Consider the following 17,401-nt stretch of genomic DNA (forward strand, 5'->3'; position numbering starts at 1 on the left):
AACAACTGTGATGTTTCATTCTCTTCTTAAAATGTTAAGAAATGTTTTTTTTTTTTTTTTTTATCTCTAATATCATGTTTTATGTGTATAAATTATATGTGAATATTCCCAACACTCTGACAGTCTCAATAAACTAAAAATGGTTGGAAAGACACGTCTTATTGGTGAAAGTAAATAAAAGGTACATTGAATGTCTTTTTCATCATATATATTTTCATTTTAAAGCAACAGAATTAAAATGATATCCAGTTTATCAGCAACAGCACATGAACGTGAATCCCGCATTATTTGCCTTTGATCTTGAAGGTGTCTGGTCCAGTAGGAGAAGTGAGAATAGACCTTTTTCACACTCCGGGTTTTGGAATGCAGAAGTAAATGTTTGCAGGATAAATTTTGACAGCGGTGAATGGGAGTGAATGGGAGATCACAGCAAATATATATATAGACAATTTAGTTTATCGCCAATGGGCCCCATTTACTGCCATTGTAAGTGCCTCACTGTAACCCAAATTGTTTTTATTTTTTTTTGTAAAAAAAAACAAAAAACAAGTCAATTAAGTCATTATGCCACAAATGCTGTCATTTGAGCTTAACTTGTATTGAACCCAGGATATTTCTTTACAGTGTAAAAATGACCTAAACACATTTGACAGATATTATTGAATATTTAACCCTCTGTTGTATCACACAGCAGGCATAGACTTTACAAAAATGTGACTGTAATCCAACATAGTACTATTTTTTTCTGTTTAGGGTCAATTTGAGCATGGCAAAATGTTATAAAAAATACAATTAAACAATCAAATAGACAGTTGGCGTGAATGAATTACTGCTACATTGTGGACACTAATCAGAGAATCTTAACATGTAAAGGACATTAAAGTATTCTATCAAGTCTTTTTTTTTTTTTTTTTTTTTACATAATTCTTATAAGATTAGGAAATATCAGAATTAACCTGAATCCTTACAGTATATTTTTGAGATATTTTTCGACTCCAAACAGGACATGATGTTAAATGAGATATTTTTACTGCAGTTTATAAAAAAGTAAATAAAGGCAAATTCTGTTTCTACGGAGCCATCTGCACAATAGGTGGCATTGTCAAACGAAGAAAGTCTAAATTGCCAATTATTTTGAAATGAAAACAGATATTTGCTTTGGTTATCTGTAGAAAAAGAACAATTGATTTCTACCAAGTAGGTTCTTTATGGTTGAGTGTGGACATGTTACAATTTCATAAAAAGAATGACAGCTGATTTTGATAATCAAATATTTTGTTTATTACATGCGTTTATTGCAAGATTTTATTGGTTAATTTGTACTCATTAATCCTGAGCTACATGAATCAGTGGTCAGATTGGCAGTGCTCAGTTCTTCTGGATGGTAGGAAAGCCGGTGTACACGGAGGTCCAATAATAAACGAAGCGAGTTCTCAGCATCTGCTTCACACTGTCTTTGTTTATTCTGTTGTTGATCTCCAGGAACTGATGGCCAGTGCTGGTGAACTGGGGCCAGGCCACAGGCACTCTTGATTCACCTTTGTTGGGATCGCTGTGAGAGAGAGAGAACAAGAAAGAGTGAGAGAGGGCAAAATCCCTTTAAGGCAAGTCATGTCACTAGACTCAACTTATTATATGGAGTTTGGAGAAAGTATTTTAACATCAGAAAAATTGCACACCTGTCATCTTTAAGAGTAAAAGGATCTACAGTAGAATTGGAATTTCCCTGTCCACACAGCCAAACTCATTAGCATATAATATTAGGAAACTGCTCTTAGATTTTATTTGGAGCATTACCCAGTTCTGGCAAAGTTGGTCCAGTAGGCGATCATGTATTTGGAGACATCACGATGGCGAGGAAAGTAGCCCAGCGGAGTGGTGAAGGGCTTCCCAAATACATATTGCAGGTCATCAGCATGGTCAGCACCCATCCAGGAGGGGAAGACGGGCATGCGAGAGGGTTCGGAAAACAGGTAGGAGTAGGTTCGTCCAGTGCTGATGGGGAAAAGACAAACAGGTTTGATTGTGAAAGAGAAACCATTAGCCGTGGTGTGACCTCTTAATATGACGAACTGAAATTGTTAAAACTTGCTGGCCAGTTGGGGAAGTTCAGCAAAAAAATTCCTTACTATTAGTTAACTAGTTTAAAATTCGTAACTTTTGAAAGGTGAAGTGTGTAACTAGTAGTAGCATCACCAAACAGAACTACAACCAAAATTACTGTATTTAAACAGGTTTCCTGAACACTTCCCCTATTTACTACTGAGCACAACAATTTGGTCCCGGAAGTTAAATACCATAAAATAAAAAATAAAAAATTCCACAGGGGAATTGTTTTAAAAAAATGCGTTTAATAGTGGAATTTGTGCAAAATAACTATAGGTGCATCTCAATAAATTAGAATGTCATGGAAAAGTTCATTTATTTCAGTAATTCAACTCAAATTGTGAAACTCGTGTATTAAATAAATTCAATGCACACAGACTGAAGTAGTTTAAGTCTTTGGTTTTTTTAATTGTGATGATTTTGGCTCACATTTAACAAAAACCCACCAATTCACTATCTCAAAAAATTAGAATATGGTGACATGCCAATCAGCTAATCAACTCAAAACACCTGCAAAGGTTTCCTGAGCCTTCAAAATGGTCTCTCAGTTTGGTTCACTAGGCTACACAATCATGGGGAAGACTGCTGATCTGACAGTTGTCCAGAAGACAATCACTGACACCCTTCACAAGGAGGGTAAGCCACAAACATTCATTGCCAAAGAAACTGGCTGTTCACAGAGTGCTGTATCCAAGCATGTTAACAGAAAGTTGAGTGGAAGGAAAATGTGTGGAAGAAAAAGATGCACAACCAAGCGAGAGAACCGCAGCCTTATGAGGATTGTCAAGCAAAATCGATTCAAGAATTTGGGTGAACTTCACAAGGAATGGACTGAGGCTGGGGTCAAGGCATCAAGAGCCACCACACACAGACGTGTCAAGGAATTTGGCTACAGTTGTCGTATTCCTCTTGTTAAGCCACTCCTGAACCACAGACAATGTCAGAGGCATCTTACCTGGGCTAAGGAGAAGAAGAACTGGACTGTTGCCCAGTGTTCCAAAGTCCTCTTTTCAGATGAGAGCAAGTTTTGTATTTCATTTGGAAACCAAGGTCCTAGGGTCTGGAGGAAGGGTGGAGAAGCTCATAGCCCAAGTTGCTTGAAGTCCAGTGTTAAGTTTCCACAGTCTGTGACGATTTGGGGTGCAATGTCATCTGCTGGTGTTGGTCCATTGTGTTTTTTGAAAACCAAAGTCACTGCACCTGTTTACCAAGAAATTTTGGAGCACTTCATGCTTCCTTCTGCTGACCAGCTTTTTAAAGATGCTGATTTCATTTTCCAGCAGGATTTGGCACATGCCCACACTGCCAAAAGCACCAAAAGTTGGTTAAATGACCATGGTGTTGGTGTGCTTGACTGGCCAGCAAACTCAACAGACCTGATCCCCATAGAGAATCTATGGGGTATTGTCAAGAGGAAAATGAGAAACAAGAGACCAAAAAATGCAGATGAGCTGAAGGCCACTGTCAAAGAAACCTGGGCTTCCATACCACCTCAGCAGTGCCACAAACTGATCACCTCCATGCCACGCCAAATTGAGGCAGTAATTAAAGCAAAAGGAGCCCCTACCAAGTATTGAGTACATATACAGTAAATGAACATACTTTCCAGAAGGCCAACAATTCACTAAAAATGTTTTTTTTTTTATTGGTCTTATGATGTATTCTAATTTTTTGAGATAGTGAATTGGTGGGTTTTTGTTAAATGTGAGCCAAAATCATCACAATTAAAAGAACCAAAGACTTAAACTACTTCAGTCTGTGTGCACTGAATTTATTTAATACACGAGTTTCACAATTTGAGTTGAATTACTGAACTGAACTTTTCCACGACATTCTAATTTATTGAGATGCACCTGTATATTATCTTTGAACCCGTTTCCACCTGGTATGAAGATGTGTTTTTGGTGATCAGATCACATGTGGTTAAACTATGTTGGTTAGGAGTGGCTTTAAAGTGTTAGCACACCCAAAAATGAAAATCCTCTCATCATTTACTCACCCTCATGCTATTCCAGATGTGTATGACTTTCTTTCTTCAGCAGAACACAAACTAAAATTTTTAGAAAAATATCTTAGCTCAGTAGGTCCATACAATGCAAGTGAATGGTGATCAGATCTTTGTAGCTCCAAAAATCACATAAAAAGAAACATAAAAGTAATCCATAAGACTCCAGTGGGTAAATCTATACCTTCAGAAGCGATATAATAGGTGTGGGTATGAAACAGAACAATATTTAAGTCATTTTGTACTCTAAATCTCTTGTGACTTTCAGATGTAAAAGTGAAAGTGAAATTGGAGATTTGGAGTAAAAAAAGGTCTTAATCTATTTTGATCTGTTTCTCACCCACACCTGTTATATTGCTTCTGAAAATATGGATTTAACTGGATTTAGTTGTCATTGCATATTAAGCAAGGATAAGAGCAAGTATTTTCCCATCGAAAAAATTACACACTTCACCTTTAAGACAATAACAAAACATCTTACATGCTTCTTAATGACTCTTCTAAGCTTCTTTTAATTTATGTGCAGAATTAAATGAAACTCATTCGTTTTTTATCTCTGCCCTTGTGTTATCTACGCTGTATTATTTGAGTTTACATTTTAGAAGTCAGCAATAAGATGATGGGCTCAACTCACGTGGCAAGGTCAGCGTGTAGGTACAGGGCAGCTTGGGTTGGCACCAGGAATATGTAGTCCGTCTCAACCTCCACAATCGTCTTCTTAATGTCATTATCACTAGGCCCATCACCCCAGCTGATGGTGTACTCCTGAAAAGTCGCAGCACCGGCCTCTGGTCCCTTATCTTGGGTCAGGGCATTCACGAGACTCCTGACATCCTTTCTGTTATGGATGAATTTCAGATTTTATTTCCAGAGTGGGCTAATAAAGAGCCCATGAAATGGCATGATGAGCACTTGTCCCTTTTTAGAAATAACAGCCAATAGCCTTTAGTTTACTTGAAAACAGTAAATGTGAGTTGCAGTTTTTTGTCTGCCTTTTGTTAGATGCCTGCGTTCACTATTGCTACTCAAAATTTTAAAGGAATGCTCCTGACTCATTACAAGTTAAGTTTATTTGTGGCATAATGTTGATTACCACCAAAAATGATTTTGACTTGTCCCTCGTTTATTAAAAAAATAAATAAATACATTAATAAATGAAAACCCTCTTTCAAAATTGCTTTACAAAGCATTAAAAAGCCTGGTCTCATGAAATTTACGTGAGCATTGCAACGTTTTTGAAAAACTGAAATTACGTGCTTCATTACACGTTTGGCTGCAGTTTTCAAGTGAAATGTCCAGCGGGGGGAGCCAAAACCAAGCAAAATGAGGTTGTAATAAGACAAGGTTTTTAAGGTGAATTTTAAATGGAGGTTTTAATAAGGAGGCTTTACCTTAAACCTAACTAAAAGTGTTTAATAAATGACAGTTTAACAAAACAGACATCCTTACCCTTAAGCAACACCTAATCCTAACCGATAGTGTTTTAAAATGCAAATTCAAAATAAAATAAAAAAACACATTAACTGAAACAACCACGTCATTTTATGTCGCTTCTATGCCACTTTAACTTTAGTGCATCTTTGGCTGGACTCGAACCGTGGTCGTCGAGCCCTAAGTCCAACTTTCTATCGGATAAGCTTCCAAACAAGCTAAAGACATTGGAATAAGTGTGTATATGTTGGTGGGTCTGTAATACAAGTGTTAAAATGTTTTGTTTTTTTAAATGATTTTAAATCACTAATTAAAGTAAAAGTGTTTTGATATCATAACATACAGTAGCAAGTTATGAGTAAAAGAGTGAAAAATAAGTTTTTATAAGCAATTGTACTCCTGATTTGTGTGACAACGATTATATCACACAGTAGTTGTAGTGCTTCTAGTGTTCATTTCACCAGGAAACTGCAGCGAAATGTAGAAATCAGCACGTACAGTATAATCAGTTTGCCAAAATGTATATAGAGTAAAGTTCATTCTATGAGACTAGGTTGTAAAAAAGATGATAACCTAGGGTTGAGTGCTGTGTGAAAAGCCCTAAAATTTGGATACGCCCCTGAGTGCAAGATGAGTCATAAATAATATTTGGTCCATTTTCCCAGAAGACAAAAACAATACTTTTTAAATGTGCATCTATGCTTTAAGTTTGTCAACTTTTAGAAGTACACTAACATATATATCTCAAAGCTAACAGGCATGGTCTCAAAGCCACAAAACTCCAATTTTGATTTCATGGGGTCTTTAAAAAAAAAAAAAAAAGAATGATTGTAGATTATGACCTTGTGGCACACTTACACAGGGGTGGATACCAAAGCATTGTTTATGGAGGGGATGTCAAGGGTGGCAAAGATGTGGCCATCCATGTCGTTGACTCCAGCGATGTAGTCAATCTCAGCAGCATTGTGGAAAAGGTTTCCAGGATCATCAGGGATGAAGTCACCATCAATGACAGGAGAGAGAGCCAGATTGTGTACAACGGGTTCTGGAGAAGGTTTACAGATTTGTTAACTTTCACTGATGCAGTGAAAGTGAATGGTGGCTGAGGCTTACATTCTGCCAAACATCTTCTATTGTGTTCCACGGAAAAAAGAAAGCCATACGTGTTTTGTATAGGTTGTGTAATTTTCATTGGGTGAACTGTCACTTTAAAGTTCCACACAAAGCCTTGATTTATGTTCAAATAAGTGAGATTTTTTTGTTTGTTTTTTACCAGTGGCAGATGAGCTCAGGTGCACAGTCCCAGCAAGTGTTAGAGCCTTTGGATCTGTTATCTTCAGGCAGGACACCATATTGGCATCAGTGGGGCATCCCACCTTCTTTGCGATCTAAAGGTGACAAAACAGTAATTAATCTACACTACCAGTCAAACGTTTGGACCCATTTTTGTGTTCCGAATTATCTTAAAAGTCCTTTTGATATATATATATATATATATATATATATATATATATATATATATATATATATATATATATATATACAGTACTGTGCAGAAGTCTTAGGCACATAAGATGTTTCACAAAAGCATTTGTCTTAAGATGGTTATTTATATCTTCAGCTTTAGTGTGTCAATAGGAAATATAAATGTTAGACTCCCAAACATTACTTTTGCAAATAGAAAAGATTAGAATAGAAGAACAGGGAGCCCTGCAACAGATGTCATGGCCCCCACAAAGCCCCCCCCCCCACTGAACATCATGTCAGTCTGTGATTACATAAAGAGACAGAATCAACATAAACAGTTAGAGACTGTGAATGAACATAAACAGTTAGAAGAACTGTGGTGAATTCTCCAAGAAGCTTGGAACATCCTATCTGCCAACAACCAAGATAAACTGTGTCCAGGTGTACCTAGGAGAATTGGTGCTATTTTAAAGGTAAAGGTGGTCACACCGAATATCGATTTAACTTTTTTTTATGTTTACTGGACTTTGTATGACATTAAGTGATAAATGAAAACTATTTATGTCATTATTTTTGAAGACATCCTCACTATGCAACATTTTTCACAAGTGCCTAAAACTTTTGCACAGTACTGTGTGTATGTATATATATATATATGTATATATACCTGTATATACAGTATATAGATAGATAGATAGATAGATAGATAGATAGATAGATAGATAAATAGATAGATAGACCGGATAAGCTGCATTTCTGAGCATACATTTGAACTGTTTTCTTACTCATTTTGATTGCTAAATTATAATGTACATGTATCTGAAATATCGTTTTGTTTGCATTTTCTTATGCTAACAAAAGGGCAAACAAACAATGAAACCCATTGAAATCTCTATTCATTAATTATACTAACCAGACTATGAATTAATTGTTTGGTTATTTAATTATACTTACTAATAATTAACTAACCAAAATGAAAATTGGCAGAAATGCTAATCTTTATGTGAAACCAAACAGGTGACTTCATGAGGTAAACACAGTCTACAAAAGCAAGTCGAGTACAGTAGTGTTTTACAAAAAGGCTGGGAATGAGAGTAAACACACCCTTTAGTGGTTTAGTTCTAGCCATTGTTAGCAGGGTGGGAAATGAACACCCGCCACCAGCTGAGATACTGTAAATGTTGGTGCTTTTTCACAGTGGTGGGTAATTTCGCTTTATCTACTAGCTGCGGGTCATCTGTGAGATTTCCACGATTAGCCTTTGACAAGAAATGCTGTTGTACACAAACCTTAGGACCTACATATCTGCATGTCATCTTACAGTATGCTGTGTTTTTTTAAAAGCTGTACATAATGTATTACCTTTTTCCTAGAATTCATTTCATTAACTACAGCATATGAGTATATGCAGCTCACCTCCTCAGCATATGCTCGTGGGTTTCTGTTCACCGCCCAAGGACAGAGAGCAACGCCGCTCTGTGAGATAGCTCTGCGGATCAAACCGTTGTTTTTAGGGGAAATTATCTGTGGAGGATATTACACAAAAATACTCATTACTATTTAATACACAAGCAGAAAATAAAATAAACAGGTGATTTTAGCATGGTTTTAGAAGAGAAAACAGCTTATGCAGCACCTGGAAGTTAACGCTAGCTGCCCCAGCTGACTCGCCAAAGATAGTGATGTTGTTTGGATCGCCACCAAAAGCCTTGATGTTCCTGTGTACCCAAGCAATACCAGCATGCTGGTCCCACAAGCCATAGTTTCCTATTAACCAGGACATGCTCAGATCATTAAATCAATAAATCCGTCCATCAGTCCATCCATCTATACATACATTCCTAACACATGGGGTCCAAAAGTCTGACACCACTTGAAAGTGCTATTTTGCATTATTTTTGAATTAAGTACAAGCTAAATCTGACCTTTTGTTAAAAAGGAGTTAACATGGCCAATGTCACAAATTTGCTTACATTTGATTATTGACTTTTAAATAGCGCAGAATCTTTCTGCATAATCACATTTCTTGATTTTTTAAAAATTCATAATCTTTGTTAACACTTTACAATAAGGTTGTATTCACTGACATTTGTTAACTACATTAGTTAACTTGAACTAACAATGAACAATACATAAACAGCACTTACAGTAGGACTTTATAATAAGGTTAAATTTGTTAACATAAGTAAATGCCTTAGGTATCATGAACTAACACTGAACAGTATATTTGTACAGTATTTATTAATCTTAGTTAATGTTAATTTTTAACTTATAATTAAAAGAAAAAAAAATATTATCCCCATTTCTCCCCAATTTGGCATGCCCAATTCCCACTTCTTACTAGGTCCTTGTGGTGGCACGTTTACGCACCTCAATCTGGGTGGCGGAGGAAAAGTCTCAGTTGCCTTCGCTTCTGAGATAGTCAATCGGCGCATCTTATCACATGGCTCGCTGTGCATGACATCGCGGAGACTCAAAGCATGTGGAGGCTCATGCTATTCTCTGCGATCCACGCACAAATTACCACGCGCCCCATTGAGAGTGAGAACCACTAATCGCGACCACAAGGAGGTTACCCCATGTGACTCTACCCTCCCTGGCAACTGGGCCAATTTGATTGCTTAGGAAGCCTGGCTGGAGTCAGCACACCCTCAATTTGAACTCACAACTCCAGTGGAGTCAGATTTTTTAACTTATAATTAAAAAAAAGTATTAGTTTATGTTGCAATTAACAATAACCAAGATTAATAAGTGGTGTTTAATTATTGTTCATTGTTAGTTCATGTTAACTAATGTCATTAACTAATGTTAACAAATGTAACCTTATTGTAAAGTGTAAAATGTACCATACTTAACTGTATTAATCTTGGTTAATGTTAATTGCAACACATGCTAATACATTTTAATGTTAAAAGTTTTATACTGTATGTTAATATTAATTCATGCATTATGAACTAACATGAAGTAACAATAAAAAACCTTACATTTAGAAATTAACCAACATGAACAAATCTTGTAAAACAAATTCATCAGGTTCATTGTTAGTTCATTTACTGTTGAAAGTTTATGAATAGAACCTTATTGTAAAGTGTTTATTTCTTTGTTTATTTCTAGGTTTATCTAGAATTTAAATGTGGTCTCAGAATTTTGGACCCCTTTATAACTTTTTTATTTTTCTTAGTGTAATATTTAATTTGTGGGATTTTTATTAAAATGTTATCAATCAGTTGATTAGATTCGTGCCTGGAATGCCAGAATCTCCGCTGCTAAGGAATCCAAGAGTTCCAAGTCGGTAGTTCAAAGTCACCACAATGACATTTCCTCTGTCTGCAATCTCCTCTCCGCTATACAGGTAGTTGTTCAGGAAGTTGGCACCCTGAGCACCACCCATCAGGAAGCCACCACCATAAATGAACACCATAACAGGCAAATTAATAGACACTGCCAAAGAGCAGGAGGGTTACAGTAGATATTACATCACATTAAATCAAAACAGTAGTTTTGTGGCTTTAAGTCTGTTAGCATTAAGGCCATCAATATATTAGGATCTAAAAGATTAACAAATATCTTTTAATCTTTGGTCATTGTGACAGTTCTCTAACTTTCTTTCAAGGAGGAAGCGAGAGCCATATAAACAATTCAACATGAGTCTTTATTCTTTTTCTTTTTCTTTTTCTTTTTTGTTTTGATTTTTCCCCTTTTCTCCCCAATTTGGAATGCCCAATTCCCAATGCGCTCTAAGTCCTCATGGTGACATAGTGACTCACCTCAATCCGGGTGGCGGAGGACGTATCTCAGTTGCCTCCGCATCTGAGACCGTCAATCCACCCATCTTATCACATGGCTTGTTGAGCGCGTTACCCCAGAGATGTAGCGCGTGGAGAGGCCCACACTATTCTCCATGGCATCCACGCACAACTCACTACGTGCCCCACCGAGAGCGAGAACCACACATTATAGCGACCACGAGGAGGTTACCCCATGTGACTCTACCCTCCCTAGCAACCGGGCCAATTTGGTTGCCTAGAAGACCTGGCTGGAGTCACTCAGCATGCCCTGGATTCGAATTAGCGACTCCAGGGGTGGTAGACAGTATCAATATTCGCTGAGATACCCAGGCCCCCGTGAGTCTTTATTCTTGATACTTTTAAGTATTCAAACACACTAATGCTTTTCAGCATAGCCGAACACACACACAGCCGGGTTCATGTGTCGCTCTCTCTCCCCTCTGGCGGTTCGACTGCCCTTTTATCCCTCCCAGCTCTCACTGCAAACACAAACAGCTGTTAGAGATAATTATCCACAGGTGTCAATCCTTAACATTCTTCCTCTCTCAGCCTTGCTCTCCATAGAATTCACTCGGCCATGCCCACATCACCACATACACCATCACCCTACTCCCCCATTTCTAGAGAGGAAATCTGCCACAGCCATCTGCACCCCTGGCCTGTGGACCACCTTGAACTTAAAAGGCTGGAGAGCTAGATACCACTGAGTGATCTGCGCATTGGTATCCTTTATGCGATGGAGCCACTGAAGCGGGGCGTGGTCTGAACAGATGGTGAAAGCACTTCCCAACAGATAGTATCGGAGGGTGAGGACCACCCTCTTAATGGCCAAACACTCCTTCTCTATCGTGCTGTTCCTCAGTGAGAGTTTGCGACTAATGTACAGCATGGGGTGCTCCTCCCCCTCCACCATCTGGGACAGTACTGCTCCCAACCCCCTTTTTATTATGTCCATCTGCAATAAAAAAAGGGAGAGAGGAGTCAGGAAAGTGCAATTACTGCCCACTGCAAAGTGCAGCTTTCACCTGCGTGAACACCTGCTGACATGGCTCCATCCACTGGACCATATCTGGTGCCCCCATTTTAGTCAGATCATTCAGCAGGTTGGTGAATGTTGAATAATTAGGCACAAACCTACAATAATAGCCAGCCAGCCCCAGGAACTGTCTCAACTCATTTTTGATATTAGGTCTCAGGCAGGCAGCAATCGCTGTGGTTTATCAATTTGGGGCCGCACCTGCCCGAGACACAAGCAAGGGCATTGCCAGAAAAGTACTTTTGGGTGGGCCTCAATAAAAATGAATGGGCCAAATTTTCCTTAATAACAGAAAGGCGGCGCATTCAAACAGTTCTTTCACACTTTCAGAAATCAGAATTTATACATTTTGTAAACTATTTTATAAATAAATATTTGAAGTCAAAGAATAATCTGTAATATTCTGGGTGGAAGTATGGTATCTGGGCTTCCACATGGGCCCAGTGGCATAGACAAGGGTGGGCCTGGGCCCACCTAAATTAGACCCAGGCCCACCCTTGGCTACGCCACCGGACCCAAGTGAAAGCCCAGATACCGTAATTTCTCCCACCCAATTGCGCACTTCTTTGGGTTTGCCGTGAGTCCTGCTCGTCTCACCAACCTCAGGACAGCCCTCAGATGCTGCAGATGTCGCTGCCAATCATTACTGTAAATAATGATATTGTCCAGATAGGCAGCAGCGTAAGCAGCATGCAGTCTTAGGATTCTGTCCATGAGCATTGGAATGTAGCCAGGGCCCCGAACAAACCGAGTGGATGCGTCACGAATTGGTGTAATCCGAACGGTGTGGAAAATGGCATCTTTTCACGGGACATGGGAGTTAAGGGAATCTGCCAATATCCCTTTGTTAAATCTGTCTAACTGATCGAGCAGTTCATCAATCCGAGGCATTGGGTACGCATCAAATTTAGACACCACACTGACTTTTCTATAATCCACACAGAACCGGACCAAACCGTCGCTCTTTGGAACCAGCACCACCGGGCTGGCCCTGTCACTGTGTGATACTTCTATTACCCCCATATCTAGCATGGCCTTTAATTCTTCCCAAACCACTTTTTTTTGTGTTCGGGTAGTCAGTAGGGACGACTGCGTACCATTACCCCTGGGGTCGTTTCGATATGGTGCTCTATGTGATTTGTATGACCGGGAAGAGGTGAGAACATGTCGGAGAATTCTCTTTGCAACCTGGCAACCTCCGTAACTTGTGATGGTGAGAGGTGGTCTTCGCAAGAGACCAGGGCTTTTAAGTTCACCTCTGGTCCAAGCTTCTCCCTCTCCAGAACCACTGTCGCCAAAGTCACGGGGACTACCTCTCTCCACAGTATAAGGAGATTGCGGTGGTAAATCAGACATACTCTGCCTCTATCCGTTCGTTTAACCTCATAATCAATTTCCAAAACTGGACTGCCAGTTGCGCTTCTCCTGACAGCAGCGGCAGCAGGCGGACCACCCACTGGGTCTCTGGCCATCCTGCTGCTTCCACAGCATGCTCAAACAGCTCCACAAACGCCTCAAGGTCGTCCTTTGGCCCCAATTTGGCAAGCGTGAAGTGGGTCATGGCGGGGGCGGCGGCTGAGGTCACGCCAGTGGAAGCCCCCTAGGGTATCAAGCTCCGTAACATCTGCCGGTCCTCTGCTTGAGCCTGAAGGATGACATGGAATTGCTGCTCCTGTTCCTAGCACAGCTCGAGCAGGGCTTGATGTTGCGTTTGGTGGATGCTGGCGAGGGGCAAGGACTCCATGACAGCGTAACTTCCTCCATATCCCGGGTTTTGGCACCACCGTGACATTTCTCTAACTTTATTTCAAGGAGGAAGCGGGAGCCGACACTAATGCTTTTCAGCACAGCCGAACACACACACAGCCAGGTTTGTGTGTCGCTCTCTCTCCCCTTCGGTGGTTCGGACTGCCCTTTTATCCCTCCCAGCTCTCAATGCAAACACAAACAGCTGTCAGAGATAATTTCCCGCAGGTGTCAATCCTTACCGTTCTTCCTCTCTCTGCCTCGCTCTCCACAGACGTCGCTCGGCCACGCCCACAGTCATCTTTTCTCTGAAAATCTTGCATTCTCGGGTGTATCAAATTATCAAGTCCAAAAAAAATCTCTAAAATATGAATGTCCCTCCCTTAGTAGCACAGTTCTGACTAGAAATATCAAGTAGCAAATCATGGTTCATGGCTGTGACTTAAATGGCTGTTGTCAATTTAAATAAGGGATAAGGCCTTGATTTCTTAAAAAAAAAGAAAATAATCAAAAAATTTAATTTTTTATTTAGTTTTGTTTTGTTTAAAGTGAAATAAAATTGAATGAAATGAAGTAGTCTGTGTTACCAGTTGTGCCCTGAGGGACCCAGATGTTGAGGTAGAGACAGTCCTCACTGCCCATGATGTCATTCTGGAGTAGATTCACCTGCATACATCTCTTTCTGTATTCGGTGGCTTTCAGAACACCTGTGCAGGTAGAGCCAGTCAGTGTTGGGTGTAATCATTATTAAGTAATTAATTACTGTAAATTACTTTTTCATTGAAAAAAGTTAAGTAAGGGATTACTCTTATTTTTTTCAGTAATTTAATTAGTTACTTCTGATGTAATTGTGTTAAATACTGTATAGACTATAGAACAATTCTATATAATACAATAGTGAATTTAAAATCTAAATTGAACATCAAATGTTAAAATGTATAATGTAAAATGTTTTCTAATTTAATGCAGGCCCCTTAAATCTTTGGCCAGTTCATGAATATTTAATTTGATTTTATATGATTTATTTGAAAGAATTAAAATAACAATTTTATGTCTATCCTTGTATTTTTCATCTGGTCGAAAGTAATTAGTAATAAATAATGCAATTACTTTTAAGACAGAGTAATTAGTACATTAATCTTATTACACTGTAGAAGATGTAATTAGTAGTTGGTAATTAATGAATTACATTTTTTTAGATTAACTTACCCAACACTGGGGCCAGTAGCTTAGACATCAGGAGTTACAGAAAGAACGATTAGACCTAATCTGTGCCTGACATGGTCTACCAAGAGGAACATTTTATTGCAGAGATCTGTTATGTTTCATTGTTCTATAAAATGTTTTTTATCAGATGTTTATCCTTAAATTCCTTGGTATCAACAAAAAATAAATACATTTGTTGACAGTAAGACAAAGCTATAAAAATTCATGTGGATAATGTAGTGGACAATAATTTGATCTTTAATTAATTTGATGAGAAATGTTCATAATGAAATCTCGGTAACACTAAAACAATATGGTTTCAGTTGTTAACATTAGTTAATGCATTAGGTATTATGAACAAACAATGAACAATATGTGTTTTTTACAGCATTTATTAATCTTAACTAATATTAGTTTATAAAAAATACAATTGTTCATTGTAAGTTCATGTTAGTTCACAAAGCATTAATTAATGTTAACATGTGAAACGTTCAATGTTAAAAATGTATGTGCTGAAATTACTGTTAAGATTAATAAATCCTGTAAAAGTATTGTTCATTGTCAGTTCATGTTATCTAATGTAGTTAACTGTTATTTAATATAATCTTATTGTAAAAGTGTTACCAAAATCTCTGACATTTGCAGATTTAGGCATCTTGACAAATCTGAGAACAGTTTGAGACATTGTGGAGATCTCTTCGTTGTTGAGACTAGAGGAGAAGTGAGATTACAGGGGCCTTTTTCTCTGGAAAAATTTGAGAAGCAGGAACATTTAAGCAAAAGCCTAAATTTTCTCTCAGTTTAATATAATTGCTGTTTTGAAGTTATTAAAGAGATCTCATTTGTGATTTTCTTTCCTTTGGGTAGAACAAATAGATGTTTCATGAGACAGGCATACACACCATCCCATCCTGGGTGAGGAACTGGCTTCTGAAATCTGCCAGGTGTTGCGGCAAATGGGATTCCCTTGAACACGTCCATGTAGCGGAGGAGTCCAACGCCATTGTTCTTTCCCTGCACCATACCTCCCTCTGTGTACACAACCCCCAACTGCAACATATGCACAGTTAAATCATTATTGCAAACTTAAAAAACACTGACATAGAATTTATCCAAATTCAGAGCTTAATAAATATTTTTTTACTGACTTAGATAAAAAGTCAGTTTTTCTGCCAAGAATTACTAAATGAAAAAGTATCTTTATAATATGTATTATGCTTTATTTTATTTTTTGGACATAAAATAAAGTGAAGGAACATTATATGTTGCCACATGGCAACATTATAACATAGAGGGAGAATTATTAAAATTTCACATATTTATATATTATTTAAGTGCTTATTCTTTAATCTTTTTTTAAGTGATTACTTACAGAGGCTGCATTTGCTGTACCCAGGGTGAGGGCAACAGTGATCAAAACTCCCAGCATGGCCTTCATCATGTAGCGGACACCAGTGTAGCTCTGATGTGAGTTCTCTCTACTTTTATAAACAGCCCAGACATCATATCTCTCTTTCAAGGTGTGCCAAAGCTATGAATAGCTTTCACCCAAAAGTACACAGCAGACGTAAATGGTCACCATGTGTGATGTTGTTTTAAACTCTCATGGAAGATTTGTGGTTTATAATAAATAGACAAATACAAACAGACACAAATTTAATATCATTTGTGCCATTTTGCTAATGTGACTTTTAAACGTGAGCATCTGAAATACGGATTGTAGCCTACTAGTGCAAGGTTTTTTGGTCTTACCCAAAACTAAAATTCTGTCATCATTCACTCCCCCTCATTTTGTTCAAAACCTGTATGACTGTATGCAAATTCAGTCATCAGTCACCATTCTCTTTCATTGCATAGAAAAAGATGCAATAAAAGTAAATGGTGACTGATAGCAGAATTTTTTTTTTTTTTTTTAGGAAAAGTATCCCTTTTAACAGTATGTTTTTTTATGCAACAGGTTTATGTCATGGCAGCTTACACCTTTGCTAATATAATATAACTTTTTATATTATAAGCGTAACCAGGACTATTGAATTTGCTCAATAATTTGAACAACCCATTTATTATCTAAACCAAAATAGCACTTAAAAATTAAAACAAAGATTGTTTCTGTCTGTGCAAAAAATAGGGAGACTGGGGCTTATGACACGGTTTATTATTTCTCAGGGTAGGGTAATGTTATGTAATGTTTCAGTATGCATCAGTGCATGTTTTGAGGGCTTATATCATCCACTACCTCTCATGCAAAAGAAAAGGAGGAGTTTGAAAATGTCCGCTGGCCATGGTCAGATCCTTTGTTTAGCCAATCAGAAGACTTTCTGCCTGTCAATCACAAGGCAGCCCATACAGTATATGCTCATATAAGTGCTGGTACGCGGACCTGCTACCGCAAAACACTCTGGGTCAGACTGTGAATTTGTGTTCAACAGGTAAACAGAAGGTTAATCTTTGCATAAATGTCACCTTTAACTAAGTTTTTAACTTACAATTAGTCATTACTTCTGTCTTGATGTGTACAATCAGTACTTTTTAATGAATCCAGAGACAGTATTGAATTAGATCAGAGACTATTTAGCAGAGACGGGCCACTTCTGTGAAAATGAATGGGAGAAATTG

General features: G+C 38.1%; 1 protein-coding gene across 1 annotated transcript; it reads right to left on the reverse strand.

Annotated features, from left to right (window-relative positions):
- Positions 1-1,257: 1,257 nt before the first annotated feature.
- On the reverse strand, positions 1,258-16,251 carry LOC127431191 (bile salt-activated lipase-like). The gene is made up of 11 exons (XM_051681505.1): positions 16,158-16,251; positions 15,688-15,835; positions 14,167-14,286; positions 10,253-10,450; positions 8,646-8,776; positions 8,426-8,533; positions 6,816-6,930; positions 6,401-6,587; positions 4,746-4,949; positions 1,798-1,995; positions 1,258-1,552 (listed from the first exon to the last, which is right to left on the reverse strand). The coding sequence occupies exons 1-11, from the start codon at positions 16,224-16,226 to the stop codon at positions 1,369-1,371; spliced, it is 1,662 nt and encodes a 553-aa protein (XP_051537465.1). The 5' UTR covers positions 16,227-16,251; the 3' UTR covers positions 1,258-1,368.
- Positions 16,252-17,401: the final 1,150 nt, after the last annotated feature.

Source organism: Myxocyprinus asiaticus, chromosome 40 (genome assembly GCF_019703515.2).
Source record: "Myxocyprinus asiaticus isolate MX2 ecotype Aquarium Trade chromosome 40, UBuf_Myxa_2, whole genome shotgun sequence".
Classification (NCBI taxonomy): Eukaryota; Metazoa; Chordata; class Actinopteri; order Cypriniformes; family Catostomidae; genus Myxocyprinus; species Myxocyprinus asiaticus.